The sequence below is a fragment of the Sceloporus occidentalis genome, unplaced genomic scaffold (genome assembly GCF_023333645.1).
Source record: "Sceloporus occidentalis isolate IW3139 unplaced genomic scaffold, rSceOcc1.0.p SCAF_3, whole genome shotgun sequence".
Classification (NCBI taxonomy): Eukaryota; Metazoa; Chordata; class Lepidosauria; order Squamata; family Phrynosomatidae; genus Sceloporus; species Sceloporus occidentalis.
In genome coordinates, this window is record NW_028316983.1 from 170,903,740 (window position 1) to 170,930,178 (window position 26,439).

Genomic DNA, 26,439 nt, shown 5'->3' on the forward strand with positions numbered 1-26,439 from the left:
AAAACCCAGAGTAATTTTGTTAACTTGCATTTTTTTAAAAAAAAATGTTTTAAATTAATGTTTTCAATACAATGTTTTATTGTTTTTCAACTTTGTACTATGCATCATTTTAGCTGCATTTTATTTTAATTCAAATTGTTGGGCTGCCTTAGGTTCCATGTTGGAAGAAAGGCAAGGTATTAATTAATTAAACATTTTAATGATTGCATCTTGTTAACTGCATAATATAGGATATACATTTTCAAACTAAATTGATTTAAACTAAACACATAAATTACTATACTTCTAAAGTGAGAGTTGAAAACAAAATTTCTGAAGAATATTACTAAATCAGAAGTAAGTGAACATAATACAAATAACTAGTTGCATATTTTGTTCCTGGTGTTATGTTTCTACCTTAAAATTCATTGTATTTTCCAGTTCCAAATAGTAGAAATGCCTTGTTGCTGGGAATTAACATGTGTTCCCCCTCCCCTCCCCCCAGCTCTTTTAAAAGCTTCATCAATGGATCTGTGTAATCTCTGCTTTCCCAACAGAACTGTTATATGGGACAAGAATAATATCACTGCCCAGGGATTCCAGGACATAGCAGTGGCTTTAGAAAAGTAAGTTCTGTGCAGTTGTTCATTGCAGATACTACAAAGGTGTCTAATTTTGGATCCAAGGCAATTCATGATACCATTCAGTAAAAAATGGAAGCCAAACTATTTTGTATTATTTTTTTTTTGTTCCCGCACCATTATTCACAACAGCCTATAATGGGATGTTTAATTCCTCAACAAAGAATCATAGAATCATAGCATTGAAAGAGGCCACAAGAGCCATCCAGTCCAACACAAGCAGATGGCCATTCAGCCTCTGTTTAAAAACCTCCAAGGAATGAGACTCCAAAGTTTGGGGGGGGGGGGGAGTTGGGGTGGTGGTGGAAGTATGGGTGCATCTACACTGTAGAAATAATGCAGTTTGACATCACTTTAAGTGCTGGAGTTCCAGCCTATGGAATCTTGAGATTTGTAGTTTTACAGAGTCTTTTGCCAAAGAGTGCTGGTGCCTTGTAAAACTACAAATCCTAGGATACTGTAGGATGGAGCTGTAGCAGTTAAAGTGGTGTCAAACTGCATTATATCTACAGTATAGATGTACCTTATGTATCTTCTCTGAATTGTGGACAATTAAATCTTAACAAAGTTGGTTGTCTATTTTTTTTTTAAAGAAAGGGATGTGCATCATGTACTCATCCAATTCTGAAGTGTAGACTACGAAATATTTTTTGTTAGGTAACATCTGAGTCAAATTCATTCCAAATAAATTCATGGCCAATCAGTATTGTTTAAATTTCAGATTTATTCATGATACCTTGACTTTGATGTCAGAACGAAGCCCTGATGGCGCAGTGGTTAAATGTCAGTAGTGCAGCCACTCACTCACAAATCACAAGGTTGTGAGTTCAGTCCCAGCCAGGGGCTCAGCGCTGACTCAGTCTTGCATCTATCCAAGGTTGCTAAAATGAGTACCCAGCTTGTTGGGGGCAATTAGCTTACAGTTATAAATGGCTTAGAGACTGTTCAGTGCAGTATGAAGATGTATATACATGAAGCTGCTATTGCTATTGCTTAGATAATTGCTGCCAGTTACAATAGCTTGTGTCTCTTACTGCTAAAAGGAAAACCAGGCTCAATGCATATTGAATTGGAATGTAACATAATCTCTAAGCTGTGAATAGAAATGGAGAAAGGGAACCCTCTTTGATAAGGGCTTAATAAAAATTGGAGCAAGAAAGACAAGTTAGGGAATTTATATGGCCTGAATGGCAGCAAGCCCTTGAAGAGCGGCAAATATTTGCATGCTCTCAGCTGTACTGATTCAGAGGAGTGGGTGGTGATCTATTAGTAAAGCCTTTGTTGCTTGATGTCCTAGTTTTCAGTTCCATCCTTAAGAGTCTTGTGTCATAATAGGATTTTTTTAAATAAAAAAAATCCAGTGCCCAGTTTGTTTTTCATTGTTTTTTAATGACAGCCGGTGGCATCTTCAGGTAGTTCCAGCTAGTGAAAACCAAGAGAGAGCACTGAGCAAAGTATCCAAATTGAGAGTGGGGTGGGGAATCCTTTTACCAACTGACAACACACATTTGGTTGGCAAGAAAGGCCTCTCTAGCATACTGTTTATAAACTGTGCCTCCTCCAGTTGCCAAGGTAAATAAAAAGAAGGCTTCTTCAAACTGAGAGTGCAAGTATGTGACAAACATTTCTGTGCTAGGTTAGCCCTGATGTTCTAAAGGTGACATATTCTGAAGGTGACAGCTTATTTACTTAGCATATGACAATATCTCCTTGTATGAGGCTGCCTGGGTTTTAAAATCTTCAAAGAAGGGTGTTCTCTTGGTCCCACCACCATCGCAGGCATGTTTCAGGATACAGGAGAGAGCCTTCTCATGGGTTACTTCTTCCAGACTTTGGAACACTCTCTCACAGGAGATTTGGGCTGCATCCACACTGCAGAAATAATCCAGTTTGATGGTACTTTAACTGCCATGGCTTAATGTTATGGAATTCTGCAATTTGTAGTTTTGTGAGATACTTAGCCTTCCTTGTCAGAGGGCTTTGGTGCCACAAGAAACTACAAATCCCAGAATTCTATATCACTGAGCCATGGCAGTTAAAGTGTCAAACTGGATTATTTCTGCAGTACGGATGCAGCCTTGCTTGGCCCCCTTTCTATTTAGGAAGGCCTTTGGCTCTTAAACTCAGGTGACAGAAGGTCTTTTAAAGGGGTATACTGTGCTTTATCTTTGTATTATTTTGTGTTAAATATTGTTACGTTGTATTAACATTGTGCTTTTAATAGAATTATTTGTTTAATTGTTTTTTTAACTCTTGTCCAAAACAATTTTAGCTGTACTCTGTTTTAACTGTTGTAATGTTAGGAAGGATCGAATTAGAGGAATTTTAACTAGCTCAAATATTGCCGAGAGGTGGCCCTAACAATACCACGTGCTAGGATCGTGTCCCAAAGTGCATACCAGAGGTCGCCAGTACACCCCAAGAGAAAGAGACTGATACCAATTAGGTTCAATTAATCTAATAACATTTATTAAAGCACAAATAAATCCACACAGCAAAAGGGGCACACACATATACACACATTCAATGCTATAGCAGGGGAGGGGTGAGTTCGGGAGATAGGTTGAGAAGGAGAGGCACCAGTAGGATATACTACCTTAGAAGTCTTCTCCAGGAAGTCCTGATGAAGCTTGGATGAACAGTGGATCACAGCCGCAGGAGCGGGGAAAGAGGGCCACGGAGGCTTAAGAGCCGGGTTCAAGTTGGTGACAGTGAGAGCTCAGTGTAGCTCAGTGATTTCAGCAGAGCTTAATGCTCAAGGAACCCAGGCTCAGAAAACCCAAAGAGGGTCTGAAAACTCAGGGTTTATATAGGCAGAAACGTATCCCGAGGCTATGGGTCTTGCTAGACAAAGGCGTTGATTGTATGGGCTTTGTTAAGCCAATAGCAGGTAATGTGTTTGCACAATGCATTAGGTCAGGACACAATTCGGAAGGGCAGCCGACTTGATTGCTGAGCCGTTAAGCTGATCACTTGCCCATTAAGTGAGAAGCCAAGTCCATTGTCTTATTTGGGCAGCAGAGGCGATTCTGGTTTGGCAACTCCCAAGACTTCCTATGGAATTTCCCAATTTTAGCTTTTTCTCTAAGGCTCTGCCTTTGCAGGGCAAGCTGCCTACGTGGTCTCTCCGCTTTTAGGTTAATGGCGGGTCCTTTCTGGGGTCAGTCAGGGGTCATAGCATGTACCCCAAATTTTATATAAATCCAAACTTGGTAACAGTAAGCCATCTTGGATCCAATGCTTCTGAAGGATAATGTTGTTGTTGTTGTGTGCTTTCAAATAGTTTCCTATTTTGGTCCACCCTAAGGCGAACCTATTGTGGCTTTTCTTGGTAAGATTTGTTTGGACTAGGGTTGCCTTTGCCCTCCTCTGAAGTTGACAGAATGTTACTGGCCCAAGGGCATCCAGTGGGTTTCCATGGCTGAGCGAGCATTCAAACCCTGACCTCCATAATTGTAGTCTACCACTCAAACCACTACACCACAGTGGCTCTGCTATATTATATTAATTGTATCCTATTGTATTTTTGAAGTATTTATATTTTGTCTTTCATCCTGCCAGAGCCCCTGAGGGTGATGCTCAATGGATAAAAACAATTCACATAATACATATGTAAAAACATTTAAAGGCAAACTAAAATACATATTTAAAACTATTTAAAATCATACAGTCAATATAGTTTCAAGGGTCACATTATAATAATGTGTATACAGTGGTGCCTCGGGTTACGAAATTAATTCGTTCCGCGGCGCCGTTCGTAACCTGATACATTTCGCAACCCGAAAAGGCTTTCCGTTAGCGCTGGAAGCCTATATAGCATTTGAATTTCGCGCCGAAATTAATTTCGTAACCCGAAAAATATTTCGTAACCCGGAACAGTTTTTTCCAATCCAACTTTTTCGTATCCCGGAAATTTCGTAACGCGGTCATTTCGTATCCCGAGGCACCACTGTAATTCCTTTATTTTTAAATATAATAGCATTATGTAAGAGGAATTCTTATACCTGTTCATATAGTCTTCCCAGCAATAAAAAAAGAAAAAATACCATTTCATGTTTAATTACATCAACATGAGTAATACTTTAAAAAATCACAGCCAATGATGATATATATATTTGTTACTGAAATCTGTATGGCATTATGAAGAGCAGCAGAGTGTTGCATTCTCTCATCTTAATTACTTTGGTTCAATAAGGAGTGATGTATTGACATTTGTGCTGCAGGATCAACAATATGAGGTCCAGCATCAGGATGAGATAATGCTGAGAAGACCAATGGTTGTGCATTATGATTATGGCAATTTTCAGAATGCACTTTCAAAGGGTGCTAATGACTGGGCAGGCAGTAGGGAACTTCTTATAATCCAAGAGAGAAGCTTCAGACATAAGGATTAGGATAACACCAGCTACAAATAAATCAGTAGGTAGTTATGAAAAGACTGAGACTCCTGCGGCTGACATTTTAGTTGATAATGTCATGTGCTAGTTAAACAAAAAAGAGTTGGTGATCTCAAGTCAACTCTCAAAAAACCTAATATATTGTTTAAATCAGTTGAAGACAAGTTTGTATATAGCAGTGATTCTCAAAGTCAGGTGCTCCAGGTGTTTTGGTCTTCAGCACCCAGATAGTCATCTTGAGAATTGGTCTAGGATTCTGGAGCTGAAGTCCAAAGGACCTGGAAGGTCAGAGTTTGGGAATCACTGTTATACAGTAAAACTAGTGAAACAATAACTATAACACCTCGCTGGACCTGACTTAGATGCTTATTGATCCACATGGAGCTGTTGTTGTTAACTGTCCTCCAGTCGTCCCCGACTCATGGTGACCCTGTGAATGAGACATCTCTAAGCCCCCATCCTCATCTGCTCTGTTCAAGTCCTGCAGGTTTAGGGTTTTGGCCTCCTTGATTGAGTCAATCCTTCTGGAATGCAGTCTTCCTCTCTTTAGACTGCCCTCCACCTTTCCTAGCATTGTTGTCTTTTCTTGTGAGTTATGTCTTCTCATGATGTGACCAAAGTACAACAGCTTCAATTCAGTGATCTTGGTTTTCAGAGAGAGCTCAAGCTTGATCTATTGTACCACCCATTTGTTTGTCTTTTTGGCTGTCCAGGGTATCCTCAGCACTCTTCTCCAGCATCACATCTGAAAGTAGTTAATTTTCTTTCCATCAGCTTTCCTCACTGTCCAACTCTTTCATCCATACATAGTGATTAAAAATACTATAGCTTAGATGATCCTAACTTCAGTGTTAAGTTTTATATCTTTGTACTTAAGGATCTTATCTAGTTCTTTCATAGCTACTCTCCCCAGTCCCAGTCATCTTCTAATTTCTTGACCAGGAGTTGGCAACCTACGGCCCGTGGGCCGCATCCAGCCCACGGGCACCGTAGGAGCGGCCCCAGGCCAGCCCTGCCGCCGATTGCCACTGCCGGCGCGCCCGTTCCCCGCCCCTCAGAGCCGGCTTCTGCCCTCCCTGAGGGGCGGGGAAAGCGCTGGGGCAGCTGGCGCTGGCCTTCCCCCCGCCCTGTGGGGAAGCCTTGGCCCTCCCAGAGGGAGAGGCAGTGGCGCCGGGGGCCTGGGGAGAGGGAGGCGGGGGTCCCCCTCGTCCTTCTCCCCAAACCCGCGGTTGCTCCACAACCGCGGGCCTGGAGAGAAGGAGGAGAGGGTCCGCAGGAGGAGGAGGAGGGGCAGGGAGGAAGGAAGGAAGGAGCAGGAGGAGGAAGGAGGAAGAAGAAGGAAGAAGAAAGGAGCAGGAGGAGAAGGGAGGGAGGGAGAAGAGGAGGAGGAAGAAGTAGGAAGAAAAAAGCAGGAGGAGAAGGGAGGGAGGAGGAATGAAGAAGAAGAGGAGGAAGGAGGAAGGAAGGAGCAGGAGTAGGAGTAGGAAGAAGACATGCAGTCTTTCTGAAGGTGAGACAGTGTGACTTTCCAAAGTGCATTTCTGTGTATTTTCAGTGCTTTCAATACTAAAAGGTCTGCTTTAACAGTGAGAGTGGTTTCGGCCTTCCCCTTCGGCCGAAAGAGCCCCTTGGAGCCCGTTCGGCCGAAGGAAGAGGCCAAGGAGGAGAGGGCAGGCACATGCCTCCTCCTCCCCGCGGGGCTTTGGCAGCCCTGAGATGTCCTTCGGAGGACACCTCAGGCCTGGCAAAGCCCCGAGGACAGGAGCAGGGGCCGTGCACCTGTTGTTCCTGCCCCTCATGGGCCCCTACTGGTTCTCTGGGAGGCAGCTGGGGGCCAAGGAAGGGCAGGAGGAGCAGGCGCGCGCCTGTCACCCCCTCTCCCAATCCCCCCCCCCCACTTCTAGCTGTCTCTCAGACAGCTGGAGGTCGGGAAAGGGAGCAGAGAAAGCCCCGCCCCAGAGGGTGGAAGCTCCGCCCCCAGCATGTGGCCCCACCTCCAGAAGGTGGAAGCTCCACCCCTGGTACGCGCCCCCGCCCCCGGAGGGTGGAAGCCAGTGTTGCCAATTTCGCGACTTTCACACGAAAACGGTGACTTTTCAGAGCTTTTCGTGTGATTTCCGTGCCCTCCTCTATTTCAGTGCATTTTGGGCGACTTTCAGCTCCAGCCTGAAAGCTGCCTGCAGCATGCAACCAACCCTTTGGATTGTAACAGTTTCAGCCAATCAGAAAGAGGGCTGAAGAAAAAACACACTCTCTCTCTCTCTCCAACGACTCCCTTTGAGAGCCAGAAGTTCAGAACGGAGCAAAGAGCAAACCAACCAACTCTGGAATCACACTAACAGTTTTTTCAGCCAATCAGAGATAGAGGAGGACAGTGATTGATTGCCCCCCCCCCCCTCAGGCATTCAGGCTCCGCTCCAGGCAAAGCGGCTGCTGGAGAGAGAGAGAGGCAGGCATTGGGCAAGCAACCAACCCAGGCACAAAGTGTTGCCCAGGAGGAGTGAGGGATTTGGCTGGCTTAATCCCAATTGCCTTGAATTTCCAAGTAAGCCATAAGTTTTAAGGCACACAATCACAAAGGCAATAGTTGATAATGGTATCATGGGTTGATGTTGGGACTACTGTGTGTGCCTGAGAGTGACATTTGAATTTCTGAATTCCTGAGCTTGGGCAGAGTGCCCCAAGCCTACCTCTCAGGGTTGTTGTTGTACTGTGAGGAGGACCATTTGGGTCGATGGGAGGAAAATCTAGTAGGGAAAAAGTAGAAGAATGGAGGAGAAAAAGAGGTGGAAAGGTGCTTCTGAGCATGGGCAGAGCACCTGGGTAGAATAATCAGGGATGTGTTTATCTCCATCTTCCCTCCCTTCCATGGGCTGCCCTACTAGTTAGTTGTGTGATTTGAATGTGATGTCCCTGAGACTGTGTGTGTGTGTTAGTGATTAAATATGCCTCTGAGCATGGGCAGAGCACCTGGTAAGTTGGCATCCCTGCTCTGTCTTCCAAGAAGTTTGTTTTGTGGCTCTCTTTTTCGTTCTCTTTTCCATTGCCATCCATACTGCAGAAATAATCCAGTTTGGCACTGCTTCTAACTGCAAGGCTCCCTGCGATGATGGGATTCTGGGCACAACAAACCACCAAGCCCAGAATTTCATGCATGGAGCCCTGGCTGCCGGTAAAAGCAGTGTCTCATGTCACAACAAACTACAATTCCCAGGATTCCCTGGTTGAACAAGGGAATTGCCTGCACACTTCCATATCACAGCCCCAGAGAATGAGTCTACAGGATTCAGTGTTGCCAATTTAAGTCCAGTTCTTAAGCTGCATTTGGATTTGATAATGATAATAATGATAATAATAATAATGGTGATGATGATAGAGAGATCTTGTAGCACCTTTGAGACTCACTGAAAGAAAAGTTGGCAGCATGAGCTTTCCTAGACTTAAGCGTATTTCCTCAGATGCATGGGAATTGTAGTTCATTGTGGCACCAGAGCTCTTTCTCACAAAACTACAATTCCCAGGGTTCTCTAGCACTGAGCCAGGGCAGTTAAAGCAGTCTTAAACTGGTTTATTTCTTCTGTGTGTCTTGGACCCAACTCAGGCTGCATCTTCACTCCAGACTCCAGAGACAATCCAGTTTCATACTGTTTTTACTGCCATGGCCCAGTGCTATGAAATCCTGGGAATTGTAGTTTGTTGTCACACCAGAGTTTGCTGAGAGAGAAGGTTAAATGTCTCAGAAAACTAGAATTCCCAGGATTCCCTAGCACTGAGCCATGGCAATTAAAAGGGTGTCAAACTGGATTTATTTCTGCAGTGCGGTTGCATCCGAACACATTTCTATTTGGCACAAAGCTTCCTGAACCCCCTTCATGTCAAAATAAATATCTTAAAAGGACTGAAAGATTCTTTGTTTGGTTCAATGGTGATTTTGAGAGTTGAAATAAGTTACAATTATTTTTATTCAATTATATTTACGTTTATTTGCAAAACATCCGCCATTTTAACATTATGGGAATTTTCTGGGAATTGTGACTGAAAATTCAGTGTGATGTGAGGGGATTCAGCGGGTTTTGGACAAGCATTTCCGGGAATTATCTCCGAGGCTTGTTGGCAACACTGGTGGAAGCTCCCCCCCCCGCTTCGGCCCCCCAGTTGTCTGAGGGACAGCAACCCGGCCCCCGGCTCAAAAAGGTTGCCTACCCCTGTTCTTGACTGTAACATCTGTTCTGATCAAGGATAGATCCAAGGTATGAGAATTCAATTTCCTCCTGTCTAGGTTACATTTATGTAAATCCATCTTTGTCATTATTTTTGTTTTCTTAATGTTCAACAGTAAGCTTGCCTTTGCACTTTCTTCTTTGAATTTCCCTAGCAGTTGTTCTGAGTCTTTTTTGTTTTCTGCTAGTATTATGATATTGTCTATATGTCTTAGATTGTTGAGATTCCTTCCTGCAATCTTCACTCCTCCTTCCTCTGAGTCTAAACCTGCTGTGTGTATGATGTTTTTCTGCCTACAATTTGAACAAATAGGGCAGTGGAATGCAGTCTTACCAGACTCCCTTTCTGATTGGAAACCCTTGTTTCTTCATATTTTGTCCTAACTGTAGACTTTTCTCCTAAGTACAGGTTATGCATCAGGATGGTCAAATGTAATGGTATACCCATTTCTTTAAGAGCAGTCCATAGTTTTTCATGGTTTACGCAGCCAAAAGCTTCACTGTAGTTTATAAAGCACATGCTGATTTTCTTCTGAAATTCCCACTCCATTATTCAGTGTGTTTCCAGTGTGATCCCTAGTGCCTCTTTGTTTTGTGAACCCAGCTTGTATCTCTAGAATTTCTCTCTTCATATATGGTAGAAGTCTTTGCCAGAATTGGAGCTACTGCTCTTTAATATATAAGCAGTGGACCTTGTGTCTGCAATCTGGCCAGCTGCATAGGTAGGTGTAGAAGTTGGTTTTGGATGGATCTGACTAACAGATCCCTTCATACTTTGATTCTACAGTAACCTTTAAATATTCACAGAAAGGGCTTTAGATATGGGTCCCAGTATTCAAAATGTTATTACTATTATAAGTATAAGCATTTGAATAGTTAAATGTACTGTGTAAATAAGGATGGTGGAAACATGTTCTGTCAACCAAGAAGAAAAAAAATAAAGCAGACTCATGTTTGTGCAAACTATAAGATTTCATAAACACTCACACATTGTTTTGCAGCTGGTCAAAAGTTTTCAACCTAATAAACCGATTTTCATACCTTTGAAGTTGTCTGAGAACTGGGAGTTATGTATAGTCTCCCCCATGAAATCAGCTGGCAGCCTAAAATAAGAATATAAGCATTACGCTGGTCTTCTAAGAGAAAAATCAGGAGGAAGTTCTCTACAGATTCTTTTTCTTCAGACACAACACAGTAGGAGGCCATATTAATGGCAGATAAATTATGCAAATGCATGCTAACTGTTTCTCTCACAAAGCACTCTCTTGCTAGTTACTTGAGGTGAAGAAAGGACATAGTGTTATCTCTGTTTTGCAAAATGCTGAGTGAATCCAGTGGCAAACATTAATGAGAGCTGCCCTGTGGAATGCTGGCATCTTAAGTTGGGACAATACACTACTGCATAGAGATGCAGTAAAAGGAGAATTTAGCATAAAAGGCCATCTTTATATCTTTAGTTCTGAAGAGGAACATAAGAGACATTAGGAGCCCTGAAAATTGGAGTAGAAAAATTTATATCAGATCCAGTTTGGCTGGCTTTGTCCCAAACTGATGATTGCATAAATCCGGGGTGGGTAATATAGTTCTCCAGATGTTGAATATCATGCCTCAGCATAATTTATGCTGGCTAAGCCTGGTGGAAGTTGCAGTAATGAGACAACCAGAGGTGTTTGAATTGCTATCTTCAAAAGCTTGCAGTTCAGGCTCAAATCAATGTTATTCACATGAGTAATCCTTGCATAGCTGATTTATTTTCAGTAAATAACTAGAACAGGGGAATTAGAGCCAAGTTGGAACCATGATGTGATAGTAGGAGGATTTAATCCTCCATCTCTACTATGGTTCTGATATTATGGCTGGCATGCTATTAGTGGCATATGCCAGATAATATTGGTACATGTCTATTGGAGAGGGATAAGTTCACCACTCCCTTGTGCATTGAGCCCAAGCCTCCTTTAAACTCACCTGTTTCTTTCTTCCCTCCCAGCCCCCCACCCCACGTGACCATTTAATGGCCAGTGGAGAACAGAGGAACCAGAGGAGCATGTGGCTGTGTCTCTATAGCTGGAAGCACAATTACAACATTATCCTCCAGGAATTCTGCTGGACTCTCAAGAGCATCCCATAGGATGCCTTTGTCGTTGGGATCTGGCTACAGGGCTATATCCAGATGTTCCACTGCCAATCCTCATTCTCCACCAGCCACTAAATGGGCTGCGATGCTCCAGCAGGAGACAGATGACTACTTCAGGGCATGAGAAGGGATATAAGTTCCATCTGGGTAGAATTTTATGTCCTTTTTCTCCATAGAGTATCTCAGCCAAAATGTGGCATCTGTGCCTGCTATTTGCAACGGGAGAATATGAGCTACAATTTGGAATTACACCAGCGGTTGCTGGGAGGTATGCTTAAATCTGCCTGCCACACACACAGACATATTGTAGACTGGACTAAGTTTTTGCTCTTGTCCTCCTGCCCCAAACATTTCTTAATGAGAAAACCATACACACCTGAGATTAAAACATAAATGATGCGATGTCTCATTTGGCCCTCAATTGCATGCTTTCTGAAATCTAAAATAATTATATTTGTTAATGTATAATATTTTGCTTATAATTAAGTGAATCTTGAGGGTCATGCATAGTCAAAATACATTAATAAAAGAATTCTTTAACGTTGATTATCTTAATATTATGCTTCCCAGATAAGAAAAATTATATGAGGGCTGCTTTCAACCATTAAAGGTTACAAGAGGTGTAATTTTAAAATTTCAATGAAGAACATTGCATTTAAATTTTCATCTAAAAAAATCAAAATCACTAGCATCAAGTATGAGTCCATAAACCCAATGGAGTAAAAAAAAAATTGGGCAAATATGTGCAGACGGTCTTTTATGTTAAGCCTCCTTGATTAGAAGGTTTCATCAAATCTAGATGCTATCTAGATGATATGTAAATGTATTGCTTTTCTACAGATTTCTCCTTCCTAGGTTTTCTTTGTGTTGTTTGTATCAATCAGTCTGCCAATCAATACACAGTTTATATTGCGTTGTAACTGAAGCTAAGATTCCAGGAATCAAGAGTTAGGCTGATTTATGGTGTAAGGTACATTTGGAAAAAGGTGAGAGTTCTCACTAATTTTGCTCTTGGGGAAAGCAAAAAGGTGCCATCTCTTGATGCTATAAAATCTTCAGAGGAAAAGTGTATGCCTTTGTGTGTGTGCGTGCACATCTGTAAGATAAAAATATCAAAGTTTTCACAATAGATATGAATGGTGAGTTGGAATTTGCTTTCATTTGATAGTTAATTTTCAAAATAATGTAGAAATACCATTATTAGGTTTTTTTTATTAACTTCTGTGCATTTAATTTTATTTCTCTTTCTTTTCTTTTCCAAGGAATTATACTATAAGGTTCATGCCTATACCAGTGAATGATGCTTCACAAGCCCTTAAAACAAATCCTGAGAAAACTGAAGAGGCACTTCAGAAGGTATTGCCTACCATGACAAAAGCACAGTTTAGGGTGGACTGGCAGAAATGAATTATAATTGTATGTTGAAATTATTGAGATTTCACCAGTGAAGGGAGTTCTTTAGTGGACTTAATATTTTCTTTGACACTCGAAATATTGTTGGACATTGTGAGTTAGGGATGATGTTGCAGTCCAGCAAGCTTTGGAGAGCCAGAAGCCACCTACTCTTGCTAATGCAAGGGAACATCATGAATTCTCTGAAGACAATTCCTTTCTCTTATAGATCTAAGTGTGTCCTACCATTTGTACATGTGTTGTTTCATAGTACTGTAGAAGTCATGCTTTAAGATCTGCAGAGGACATTATCTGAGAAATGGACCTGTACTTTGAATATATTTTATGTATAATTATGGGATGCATTTATAAAATGTCAGGGTGCATGGCATGGTAATTCTGACCTTGTACCTCAACCTTAAATGTACTGGGCATATTCCCATGGCATAACAAGCCAGTAATCCAAAGCAGTGGCTGATGCATGCACACTATTCACAAGCTGTCACAGTGGCAGTATCTGCAAATCAAGTTCTGCATTTGGTTTGTTGTGTCATCTGGCAGTGGATAGTTTTTCTTCTCCAGCATGTTCTCTCACAACAAACCAGAGAATGAGGCAAAATATTATTTCTCTTGTTTGTTGGGAGAAACAAATCAAAGAAGGGAAGCTGCTATGACCAAATAACGTAATAAATGTACCATATAGAAAACCTCTGTGGTTTGTTTAACCACTCCTACTGAACACGGGGGTAATTGAGCTGTTTACATTGTTACACTGCTCATGAATGACAAACCGGGGCTCCTGTGGATCCCAGGCTAGTCATGTTGTAGGTACCATGCTTACTGGGTAGCAGCAAATTGCATTAATTTCAATCAGTTCCTTCATATAATATGGTTGGAGTGGGATGTCAGTTTGGAATTTTAAAAAAGAAGAAAGCTACTATCCTATTCCATTTACTTGGCAATGAGTTTCATTTAATTTAATTAAACTTTTTCTGAGTAGGCTGATATAAGACTGTGCTGTAAGACACTACTAATGTATAATTGGTGTAAAGTTCTATGGCTTTCTTCTCATCGCTCTGTGCGTGTGCGTGTGTGTGTGTGTAAGTATACACATATATGTGGATGGGTGGGTAGACATTTTCATGCTTTTTGATGTAGTTTTGAATAACATAAACTTGTGCTCTTAGATAGAAAACTATTTGCTTCGCAATCACGAAACCCGGAAATATCTGCAGGAACAAGCATACAGGCTGCAGCAGGGCATAGTTACTAGTACGACACAGCAGGTGAATCACCTTTTAAAAATTCAAACAGGCTTTATTACATTGGATTCAAAGATTTTTTAACTTCATCAAATGCATTCTACAGGACTTTCATGAATTTTCCCATGTGTAATCCTCATCCATTTCTTATGCTATTTTAAAGATTTGTTGTTGTGAAAATCCAGGTATATGAAACAGATTTGCATGGTGGGGGGATGTTTCAAAGGGATCGAGGGGTTGAAACCTGAGATTATTGTGCTCCGTGAGCAGAATTTAGCTCACATAACTCTGGATCCAACCTAGGATGCTTTGTATAATCATTTTTTAGAGTGGATAGTACAGAAGGATTCATATGTAGAACCTCAGACCTATTCATTTGATATATTCTGTGAAAAATGCTGTATATAGACTAAAGGATAAAAGGCGGGAGTGTGAGGGTATATACTTCTTCCTTTTACCATCAAGAGAAGATACTTAGTGAGTTGGATTGTGCTATAATTGTTTAGATTAAAATGGTAGATATCAATCTAGTGGCTAGGGAGATACTGCATGAAAATGTGGTATTTCCAAGTGAAAAGGAGAATAAAAAATATTAATTTGCAACTATGCAGGATGCATTCCACTTTAATTCTGCCCTACATAAACCAGGAAGTAACTAAAACATTCATTCTCTAGATAAGAATAACTTTACCTAGTCTGCTATCCCCAACTGGAATTATCATTTGCCATGTAGGCCCTGCATAATGAAAATAACTCATCTAAAAGGTACCAGAAGGAACAACTGGGGTGGAACAGTCTTTCAAGGAAGTACCTCTCATAGCCATGCCATCCAAAGGCTGTCCTATCTTGAAAGATCTAAGAGCTGAAATTTACATCAAGACTAAATATTCCTTTTTGCTACCAAGAGAGGATGATAAAACCCTCCCAATCCAAATTCAGAAGCGGCATTCATTCTTCTTTTGGTATTTTTGGATCTATTTTTAACTTCAACCAACCTGATTCATCTACACTTACATGTGCAATGGGTTTTTGCATCCATTTATGTTACTGTGCCCACTATAATGATGTGTGTTCACTTGACTTTTAAAATCACTGTAGTGATTGTAAATTGAAGGGCTAGATAAACGTCAGCTAGATAAATACACATTAAAAGGATCCACAGCATTAATTCCAGCATATTCATGTGGACTGTTATACCCAGAAAAAGCACTTCACCGCTACATTCACATTACAGTTGAATCTTGCATATCTTCATGTCTCACATTGTCTAATATTTTGTTATCTTCCCACATCATTGCTGTGTAGATGATTGACAGAATATGTGTCAAAGTACAAGACCATCTGAACTCCTTAAGAAACTGTGGCATTGACACAATACAAGAAGATCTGAAATCAGCAGAAAGACTTATGAAAGATGCTAAAAATTCCAAAACAGTAAGTGGTATCCCTGGTGTACCAATTCCACTAAAATAGATAATATTAATATTAAAACTTTATTTAAGAATTTGATTATATATGTGTTCACAGATACAGTGCTGAGTGCTACATTAACTTACTGCAATCTTCTTTCTTTCTCTCTTTCTCTCTTTCTTAATTTTACAGTTATTACCAAATCTGTATCATCTTGGTGGAGCTTCATGGGCAGGAGCGAATGGCTCTTTACCTAACCCAATTCAGGAGACACTAGATTCAATGGCTGGGGAGGTCACCAGAGTTGTTGATGACCAGCTCAAGGTATTAAACTCTTTGCAAAAAGTGAAATGGAAAGTATCCTAAAAAGAAAGTTACCATCATAGTTGTTTCAGCTACAGATTTAAGATGAGATAGTGCAACTGGAACCTAATCTTTGGACACTGCCACCACTGTATTCTTACCTTCTGGACCCAATTAACATTCTATCAAAGATATGTGACAGGACATCAGTGAACAAGGATTAGAGTTAAGATTTCTGGGGACAACAGCAGGTAGCGGCTGGGGTAAGGGCCTCATCTGATATCGCAACAGTGTTAGCCCTGACATTATTGGTATTGAAAATAAGGGAGTAAGTAATCTTTCATTACCTAAAAAGTATCCAAAAGAAGCAGGAATGCTTGGTATAAAAACAAATTGTTGGCAAACAAAGGGACTATGCATCTCCACTTATTAAATGGGTGTCTATCAGAGTTTTTTATTAGAATAAACCTTTGAAGGAGAATATTATTGTTATTGTTGTTATTATTGTGTGCCTTCAAGTTTTTTCCTACTTAAGACGACCCTAGGACAAACCTAACATGGGCTTTTATTGGTAAGATTTTGTTTGGGGTGGGGTGTGAGGGGGTTGCCATTGTCTTCTTCTGAGGCTAAGAGACTGTGACTTGCTCAAGGTCACCCAGTGGGTTTCCATAGCTCAGGAGGTATAGTCTGTGGTCATAGTCCAACCCTCAAATCACTACACCACACTGGCTCAGGGGAACATTAGTAGATGCTTATAGGATAGCTGAACATTGATCATATAAGAATTATATGAATTAATATGACACCTAAGAATAAACAGCAAGGCTCCCGTAAGGATTTCAAGAACCACCTTGCCTGTCTCCGGCTTTCTGTAGTTGCCTGGTTCTTATAAGCCTAGGGTAGGAATGATGTGACCATGCAAATGTTGTTGGATTGAAAATCCCACCATTGGGTGTGCTAGATCTGCTGGGACTTGGCTTCCAATGCCATTTGTAGGGTCATTTATTTTCACCCCTGCTTTAAGCACCATATGATAGGTTACAGTTTTTAAGGACAGATAGAAATAGAAGGAACATAATTTACTCTACTAGGATCAAGAGCAATTCCTAAAAATTTCTGGAGGTTTTTTGTTGTTTTTTTTAAACCATCCAGGGTATCTCTGTGATTGTATACTCACTACCAAGAAAATGATAGTATTTTCCCCCACATTGTATTTTGCTTTCAGCTGTGTTCTGTGTTAATATATTTGTGAACTTAGCAGCAGCTCTAAAACTAAAGATAGGACCTCTGATTATTTGAAACAAAAAGAAAATGTTTCAGTTAGTGGGAAGATAATGAAGATCTATAGAAATACCACATTACTAATTATTTTTTTGTAAATTAGAGAACTTAATGAGGAAGAAAATGTTTCAGTTTAGATAGTGTTTAGTTTTTCTTTCTCTCTTTTATATGAAGACTTTGTTTATCAGTTTTAATGAAATACCAGAGTTTCAAAGATGGAAAAATACAGTTTCAGGCATGGTGCCTAATTGTATGTATTAATGTTTGGTGTTAAGTCCATTGTATAATTGCACACATCAGAACAAGCCAGGATATGAAGCCATAGTTTGAAGATGCTTGAATAGTCATGGGCTGCTTGTTTTTGTTTGTTTGTTTGTTTTCTTTTGTTTTTTGGTCAGAACCATGAAATGGTTCAGTATGGGCTTCCTAGTTTGATTTCTGCCATCATTGGGAAAGCCAAGAGGCTCTTTGCATAGGTAATGGCCTTGTTCATAGCTTAGCTTATGCTAATATACATATATTTATGTAGGCACCCACCTAGAGGTGAAAAACCTTTCTAGTCTTATAGAAAGATTAGAAAGAGAAAAAGTTGAATTGAATTATATTCAGTTCACAAATTCCAATCCATTGGCAGACGTATGAACAAAAACATTGGCTTCATGGCATACTACATATATTAATAGAAGAGTCCTCACTAGAGCACATAAACAAAAAGAATCTTCTCAGAGAGGGATTTTAACCCACTGGCTGTCTTACTTGCACTCCCAAGCTGTGAACTTTGTCCTTTAGGGGAAGTGTGACCCCATCCAGGACCGGGTGACAAATTCCTCTGTCTGGATCTGGGGAGCCTATCACAAGTACCTCTATTTTCTCTGAATTCAGCTTGAGTTTGTTTTCCCTCATCCAGCCCATTACTGACTCCAGGCAGGAATCCAGAGGAGAGATGCCATTCTTAGTCACTGAATCAGTCGGGGACATAGAGAGATAGATCTGGGTGTCATCAGCGTACTGATAAAACCGTGCTCCATGTCTCCGGATGATCTCTCCCAGCGGCTTCATGTAAATATTAAACAGCATGGGGGACAGGATGGCGCCCTGAGGGACACCAGATGTCAGCTCTCTTTTACGAGAGCAACAGTCCCCCAGCCTCACCATCTGGAACCTTCCCGAGAGGTAGGACCAGAGCCACTGGAGCGCAGTGCCACCAATACCTAACTGTCTCAGGCGTTCCAGAAGGATACCATGGTCTATGGTATCGAAGGCCGCTGAGATGTCCATGAGCACCAACAGGGTCACACTTCCCCTGTCGATACTCAGATGGAGATCATCAACTAAGGCGACCATGGCCGTCTCAACTCCAAACCCCGCCCTGAAGCCAGTTTGAAATGGGTCCAGATAATCAGTTTCATCCAAGACAGCTTAGAGTTGGAAGGCGACTGCCCTCTCAATCACCTTGCCCAAAAAAGGTAGTAAAGAGACCGGTCTGTAATTACTCATTTGTAGGGGATCAAGAGAGGATTTCTTCAAAATAGGTTTCACTATGGCCTGTTTTAAGGCTGATGGAACTAAACCCTCCCAAATTGATGAGTTAATTATACGAAGTAAAGAAGTTGTTATTACATCCCCTCCCTGAACGGTCAACCAGGATGGGCAAGGGTCAAGAGGGCAAGTCGTCTTTCTTACACACCCAAGGAGCTTGTCCACATCCTCAGTATTCACAAACTCAAAGTGATCCAGAATAACCTTATTACCAGAGGCACTGGACACCTCTTGTCGTGGTTCTGATGAAAAACTGGCATCGAGATCAGCCCTTATCCGAGATATTTTATCGGCAAAAAAGTTATTAAAAGCGTCACAGCAGGCATTAGTTGGCTCTAATAAAGGGTTTAGGGTGTCGGGAGATTGAGTTAATTCCCTGACTACCCTGAACCCCTCTGCTGGACGAGATTCTGCCGATGCAATCCGAGCAGCACAGAAAGAATTCCTGGCTGCATCGACTGTAAGCTGTAACTCTCTGAAATGTGTTAATTGCAGGTATATTTCACCAATCTTAACCATAAAAGTCCTGCATGTGATGTTATGAATGAAATGGTGCCATGGTACATACGGTTCAAAATGCTTTCTTCCACTTTGTGCTACAGACACTACTTGAGTCTATGGTGGATGCAGCTGAAAACCTTTGTCCAAGTGCAATGAAGAAAGCAAACATAAGGCAAGATTTAATTGAGGCATGCACTGAAAAGATTTCCATTCCACGAACCTTTGTAAAAAATGTTCTCCTAGAGCAGTCTGGCATTGATATCCTTAATAAAATCAGGTGAGTCCATTCATTCTTCTTAGTTTACGTTGCAAAGTAAGTGCAAAAGCTTAAACTGTACTCTGTTAAACAGAAATACCTATCACTGGGGCAGACAACAGTGAATACTATTGTTCCAAACAAAAAATCTGTTCTCACCAATATCCTAAGGGTGCCTCTTAACTAGTTCTAGGGAAGTTTTGTTTTGTTTTTTTACAAGCACTGTAGAGTGCATGGGGGCACCAGTGGAAGAGGAGATCCTGCCCTCCTGATTCTGTTGATGAATGCAATTCTTTCAGCAGATGTGACAGCTTGACCCAAATGATTGATTCATATCTCATCTCCTATGTAGACCAGCTAATGCATGCACTGGTTTCTTGCATGACCAGCACAGTTTGCTGATTTGAGTGCTTTGCCAACACAGGATATACTGCAAACACCCATCCTAGTCTTTCCAGATCATATATAGAAGTTGATGTTCTGTGGATGGTGTCACAGTTAATGTTACCTGTGCAAATTCCCACAACTGGTATTGAACATGTGTTATTAGTTTGGCCCCTTGAGAATTGTCTGCTAAGGGGAAAAATAGATATAATTATGCTTTGTTTACTCAATTAATTATCTTATTATTTTATATCTTTTTATATAAACTGTGATATTAGTCAGAATAAAACTGTAAAACTATTAAAATGCAGTGAAAAAGCAGTGTTAACATACCACCAAAAAGCTATTCCTTTCAAGGGAATCAGAGTAGTCTGTATCACTCTGCATTAGGAAACTGCCCCACTGAATGCTGTTAAGACTAGTTCATGGTTGTGTCAGGCTCAGCAGATCAGTACAGTGCTCTAAGGATTATCTGCCCCTACTATACTCTTGTATTATTAAGCTTGATCCAAATGATGTGATCAGCTAGTAGGAGAGCTTGGAAGTTATTTCTTTAACTCCGTATATAATGAAACTTGGTCTATGTTAGGCAGTTGAAACAACTCCGCAGGTTATAGCATGTATCAACACTGGTAATTTATTTAAGGCCCTCCATGTTATAATTGGACCAGGAGAGAAGTTGACACAGTGTTGTAAGTACTAATAACTCAGGTTTAGCAAGTTGCTTATTTTATTGTTAGAAATATGATTTGTAAACACGTAATAGCAAATTAGTTTCATTGTGGCAAATATTTATCTTTGTCACACATTGGAGTAGAATATGCTTTATATTACATTCATAATCTAGATCTGGGGCAGACAACTGTGGCCCTCCATCTGTTTCTGGTTTGCAGCTCATATAATCCAATATAATTACTTGTGAAATTATTTCTGTATTTACATGTTTATTTTTCAATTTCCCTTTGAAAACCACTGTATCACCTTGAACACTCCAATCTTGTCTGATTCCAGAAACTAAACAAGATTGAGTCTGGTTAATTATTTGGATGTGAGACCTCCAGGCAATACCAGGCACCTCTAAGTAAGGCAAGGAACTAATCCTGCCTGAAATCCTAGAGAGCCAGGGCAAGAAGGAATTAACAGTACTGGGCTATATAAAATAGTGATCTGTATTCCTAAGGTATTTGGGTATTTAGTTAACCCTTTTATCACACAATCAGGTTTGAAAAGGGTGGGAAGATTTCCTTGTGTGAATGATTCTTTGCTATTCTCACTTCATCTTTCTCCACAGTGAAGTGAAGCTGACAGTTGCCTCATTTCTCTCAGATCGAATAGTAGATGAGATTCTTGATGCCTTGTCAGTTTGCCACCATAAACTGGTGAGTATTTGTCCAGGACTCAGCTTTTCGGGATATAATAGCTCAGCAAAGATGCTCTTGCTCTGTTTTATTCACTTGCATGAGGACTTCCAGATATATACCTATGCCTATGTAACAAGTTGTGCTTACCCCAGTTGCCCCAAAGGACTTTTCATACCCATAATATCTAAAATATCTGCATCATATTGTTTATATTGATAGTGAATAGTACAGAAAGGGTTAATATTTATTTTTCATTTATTTATTTAATTCATTTATATTCTGCCTTTCTCCCAGAACTCAAGGTAGCTCACAAAAAGGATCTGCTAAAACCTAAACAATAAAATAAATTAAACAGATAAAATCACATTAAAACAATATACACAGTAGAAAATAATTTTTTAAAAAAACCAAAAATTAAAATAATGCACACCTTCATTTAAAAAAGCTCCCTGAAAGCAGTTACTCATTAAAAGCCTGCTTGATCCAAAAGATCTTTGCCAGCTGGCAAAAGGATAGCGGGGGAGGGAACAGCCTTAAAGACAAAAAAACCCCAAAAACTCAACTGGATTCATATGTAAAAACAAGCCTGCGATGTGATGTACATAGATAACATTGATGAGATGAGCCTTTTCTGTATTGTGAGAGAACTAATGTATCAACTAGCGAGTTGATGCTGTGACCAGAATGTAGGAAAATAATGTTTGGGAGCAAAATAGCTTTGCTATTTACTGGGGCTTGCTTCTACAATGAGGCTGTTTTGCTTGGCTTGGTCCTCCTTGGAGTAACAGTTTGAAAAGATGGTGCTGAAGAACTTTTGTTCAACCCTATTAGGCTCACATACTGGTGATGGGCAGGGCTGAAGCTAGCAGTACACAGGGCTACAACCAGAAGTAATATTTTCCCTCTCTGCCTTTCCTACCATTTTTTCCACTCTTCTCTATTTCTCTGCCCACCTCTCCCCCCACCCCCTTCTCTCTTTCTCCTGGCCTCCTGCCTAGTATGCCATGGGGAAAGGAAGGATCAAATGCAGACTGAGAGCTGCAGGTTGCCCACCCCTGATCTGTGGTGTCCCTTAGTGTTCCATTTTCCTGCCATGCTGTTCGACATATAAATGAACCTAGGGATTGGCCAGAATTTGAGAGTAGAGAATGGCCAGAATTTGAAAGTTCAGCTCAAGAGTCTGATGACAGCCAACATTATCTTTTATTCTTCTAAATGACATCCCCAACAATATGTCAGTATCTGATATCATTAATGGATTGGATAAAGGAGAGAAACCTAGACAAGACTTAGGTGCACTTGGTTGGTTGAAAGGCAGATTAGGGGAGAGGGATTCTTTGTGTGTCAAATGTGTTTACACTCCTCTTGAAGACTTTATTGTTTGGTTGTATTCTTAAGTTCAGCTCTGAGTCAAAGAATGTTCAGGTTTTGGTAGTGTTCAGAAGTACAGTGTACTGGCTGAGGGATTCTGGGTGCTATGGGACAAAAAGTAACTAAAAACATTTCCAAATTCTGAGCTGAGCTATGAATTTTCTGTGTCAAGCAAGATACATCTTGAAATGACTTTTGCACTTTGTCAAGGTACTTAAAATAGCTTTTCACCAGTGTTTCCTCATTTTTATTTTATTTTACAAGGGGTGCTTTTTCCTAATTTTAATCTTTCTTCTAGGCTGATCATTTGACAAGACGAGGCAAGCCACTACCTCACCAAGAATCATTAGACATTGAGCTAGCAGAGGAGAAACCTACTAAAAGATCAGTCATCACAGTTGAGGAGCTGACTGAAATAGAGCGTTTGGAAGACTTAGATACATGCATGGTAAGACACCTTTAGCACTTGTCTAGATCTCAATCCACAAAAGTTCCTCTTGTTCATTTCTTTATCTCTGTACATTTTTTAAAAATTTGAACTAGTCACTACGTCTCATATGCATAGCTTTTATTGACAAGGAGTGTAGCAAAGATATGAAAGGAAAGCACTTTTTCTTGTCAATTTATCTCTTGTAGTTATCTTCTTATAATGCCTTATATTTCATGCTATTCTTCCACCTCTTCTAGCCATGACTGCTTGCAGGAAAGGCTTGACTACTTTAAAAAAAAAATCAAATTCTGTGTTGGTGGATGAGAACATGTGACAAAATGAAATTTTCTATCTGGGTCATGATTCTGTCTGCCAGGGAACCATTTTGTATTTTTCATTATTTACTGCTTTGAGTTGAGAACATTTAAGAATTTGTCATATGGGCTTAATAAAGGTGCTGCTGATCAGCTCTTACACGTGATATCAAATTAAATCTTTTGTCTCTGGTTCTGTGATTTTATTCATGATTTTAAATGAAGTTAAACTTATACGCGATTTCCCACCCTTCCTGGATGGGAAGCTCAAGTTAGAAAGTTGACTTTGAATCTTGGAACATCAGCTGTTTACATTTTTCAAAGGCGATATAATATACACTTTTGGGATTTTATTAAAACAAAATTGTCCTGCTGTTATTTTTTCTTTGTGGATATACATACAGATTTGAGTTTTTGTATTCAGACACCCACAGCAGCATACATACATTCACGTCCCATATTAAGGCAAAGGAGGGATAGACAGGAAAAGAAATATATGCATATGTACACTTCCACAGACTTGTACTCAACTGAAGATAATATATAGTGTATTGTAAGAACATAAGAAGGCAGAAGGTAATTTTGTTCCCACATTGTCCATCCAGATGTCTTCGGAAGGCCGTGGCAGAGAATTAATAATATGTCACTTGCCCACAATGTTTATTTTTTCCCAGCCAGTGGCATTCAGTCACCTAGTGTCTGTAATACAGTGCTGGAGGTTATATAAAAAGCCATATTGACCAGTAGACTAATAGCTACTGGTAGCCTCATCTATGTATTTGTCTAATCATGTTTTGTCTAGTCCCTCTTCAAAAATGTCCAATTTCGTGGCCATCAGTATATCTTTTTTTAAAATCACAGATGCCATAATTTAACATCTGTTGGTGTTTGAGATGTCACATAATTGTCCATTATTTATTATATATATTCTATTATGAGCCTTATATTGTTTCTTGGTCTTTTAGCTAAGATCAGGTGAATATATCAACTGGAGACAGATCTGTGAACAGGATTGGGTCGGAATATTCAAAGAGATGATTCGGCTGATGGTTCCTTTTATCTAACTAACTCTTTCAGACAGGTCTATAAAGAAGGAGCATAACTGCCTAGAATCCTTTTTTTCTTTCTTTATGGCTGCTATTTTTAGAATAAGGTTACCTACATGTGTCTGCATTAGTTCTTTAATGACGTGCAGGTATATTTCAGAGATATGGTTCCTATATTACTTTTGTTCAGTTACCATTTTTGGTTTAGGATTATGTTGTGTTTATATAATTCCTTCTGATTCTTTATGTTCAACTGAAATACTAGGATGGGGATAGGCCCTACAACGCTCAAAGATATATCTGTAGTAGTATTCAAAGACATAACCATGTTAATCTGTATCAACACCCAATGAAGTAAATGGAGCTTATGAAAGCTTATGCTACAAACGTCTTTCTCCCAGTTAGTTTCAAGGGTGCTACAAGATTCCATTATACAAAGATACCTGTGTCTGTGCACACACAATGACCTGCTAATACATGTTTTTAAAAATGTGTCAGCTTTCTTGACCAAAGGGACTCTGAGTCTTGCGTAGAAGAGCTGGTCACAGTCATTCATGTGCTGGTAACTTTTTCATGTAGATTAATGCACTGTATTCTTCGTGGAACTGCCCATGAAGATAATACTGAGGCTTAGGGGTGGCAGTGGAGTAACTGGGAAGGGCTGGAAATAACAAGGACCAATTGTGAGGATGTTGTGAAGGATTTGGAGGAGAAAAAGAGACTCTGGGAATGGGGAGTAGAGAGTCTAGGAATGGGTGGAGGAAATAAGATAATGGGAGTGAAATAGCGTGGGACTAACTCAAAATGGGAAAATTATAAAAGGAGGCCTAAAGGGTGATCTGATGTGGGAAGGAGAATGAAGGTAATGGCTCTGTGAAATTGGTTTTGTTACTAGCTACATCAGCTATGGCATCCCTTTATGAATGGACACACCCTTGGCAACAATTCTGTGATGTGCCCATGATATTTTCTTAAAATTCCAAGTCTACCCATCAGCTTAAAAAATTATAAACCTCTGTTATACTGAAAATGAGTACAGAAACATAGCATACTTTCCTCTCAGACTTGCAAACAAGCTTACCACTTTGAGGTGGTATGAGTACATACAGCTTGAAGAAACTCAGACAACTTCCGAGATCCTTCCTATCTACCCCCTGTGTTACTTCTTCCTTCTAAGGGAAGGGAGCTTCTTCCTTCTAGGAATTGTATCCCTCTTTCTTCCCTTTGATTTCATAATTTGATGTAAGTGTGATCAGGTTTGCTCCTGTGATTTGCACTTTAAATCTTGGGTTCAAATTTGCAGTGGGATATTTGACTTTCTCTCATTAGAACATTGCTTTTTGGGAGGCAATGGAATATAATTACATTTATTTTGTTCCAGCAGTTTGATATCACTAACTTCCATGGTTCCATTCTTTAGATCTTGAGATTTGTTCCTTGATGAGACACTTAAAATTCTCTAAGCTTTAGTGCTATACTTCAGGTGAATGAACTGGAGCTCTCCAACAGAAAATTTGAAGCACTTCACCAAACAACAGTTCCATAGAATTACACTGCTGTAATTATGTAGTATAGTTACAATGTTTCTCAAGTTATTCCATGTTGCAGACCATATTTGTGCCACATTATTATTATATTCATTTTCTTTCCTGGAAACTCGCACCAGACCAACAGCTGATGGCTCATAAACCAGCAGCAGTGTAAACAGCAGTTTCAGTAACACTGGCCTAAGAGTCTTTGATTAAAGAAGTATGAAGCACATTTACTGACTGCTGAGAAGTTTTATATATTGGGATTGGATTTTTTTAAAATATGGATCCCTCATACTCTTCTTAATGTTTTCATGAATAGTTTGGTCTCAGTTAAATTTCTTAGGTGGTTCAAACCAGGCTAGTTTGTCTGCAGGCTTCACATGACATACTAAAACTTGTGTAATTCTTAATTCTAAATTATCTCAGTATTTCATAGTTCATTGGATTCAACATTAAATCATAACATTTCTGGAGTGATTAGTACTGTGTGTATGTTCATGTATTTTGTATAAATAATCAGAAAGCAATGGTCTGTATTAATGTCTAAATATAAGAACAGTAGAATAAAAGTTGGATCTCTAAAGTTATCAATAGTGACAGTTCAGTTTTAATTTTAGAGGCAGATGCACTGTTAAGATTACTATTGCAGTCTTAAATTGTTCCAGAGCTTGGAAAATTACTTTTAA

The 26,439-nt window shown here is 40.0% G+C and overlaps 1 protein-coding gene across 3 annotated transcripts in view; it reads left to right on the forward strand.

Moving 5' to 3' along the window:
• Window positions 1-26,439, forward strand: part of CARMIL1 (capping protein regulator and myosin 1 linker 1) — a 200,196-nt gene that overhangs the window by 129,008 nt on the left and 44,749 nt on the right. For all 3 annotated transcript variants that reach the window (XM_089516866.1, XM_089516867.1, XM_089516868.1), the window contains 8 exons: window positions 537-605; window positions 12,634-12,727; window positions 13,951-14,049; window positions 15,331-15,459; window positions 15,628-15,759; window positions 19,161-19,336; window positions 20,991-21,078; window positions 22,730-22,879. In XM_089516866.1, coding sequence (XP_089372992.1) covers window positions 537-605; window positions 12,634-12,727; window positions 13,951-14,049; window positions 15,331-15,459; window positions 15,628-15,759; window positions 19,161-19,336; window positions 20,991-21,078; window positions 22,730-22,879 — 937 coding nt within the window. The remainder of the gene's footprint in view (window positions 1-536; window positions 606-12,633; window positions 12,728-13,950; window positions 14,050-15,330; window positions 15,460-15,627; window positions 15,760-19,160; window positions 19,337-20,990; window positions 21,079-22,729; window positions 22,880-26,439) is intronic.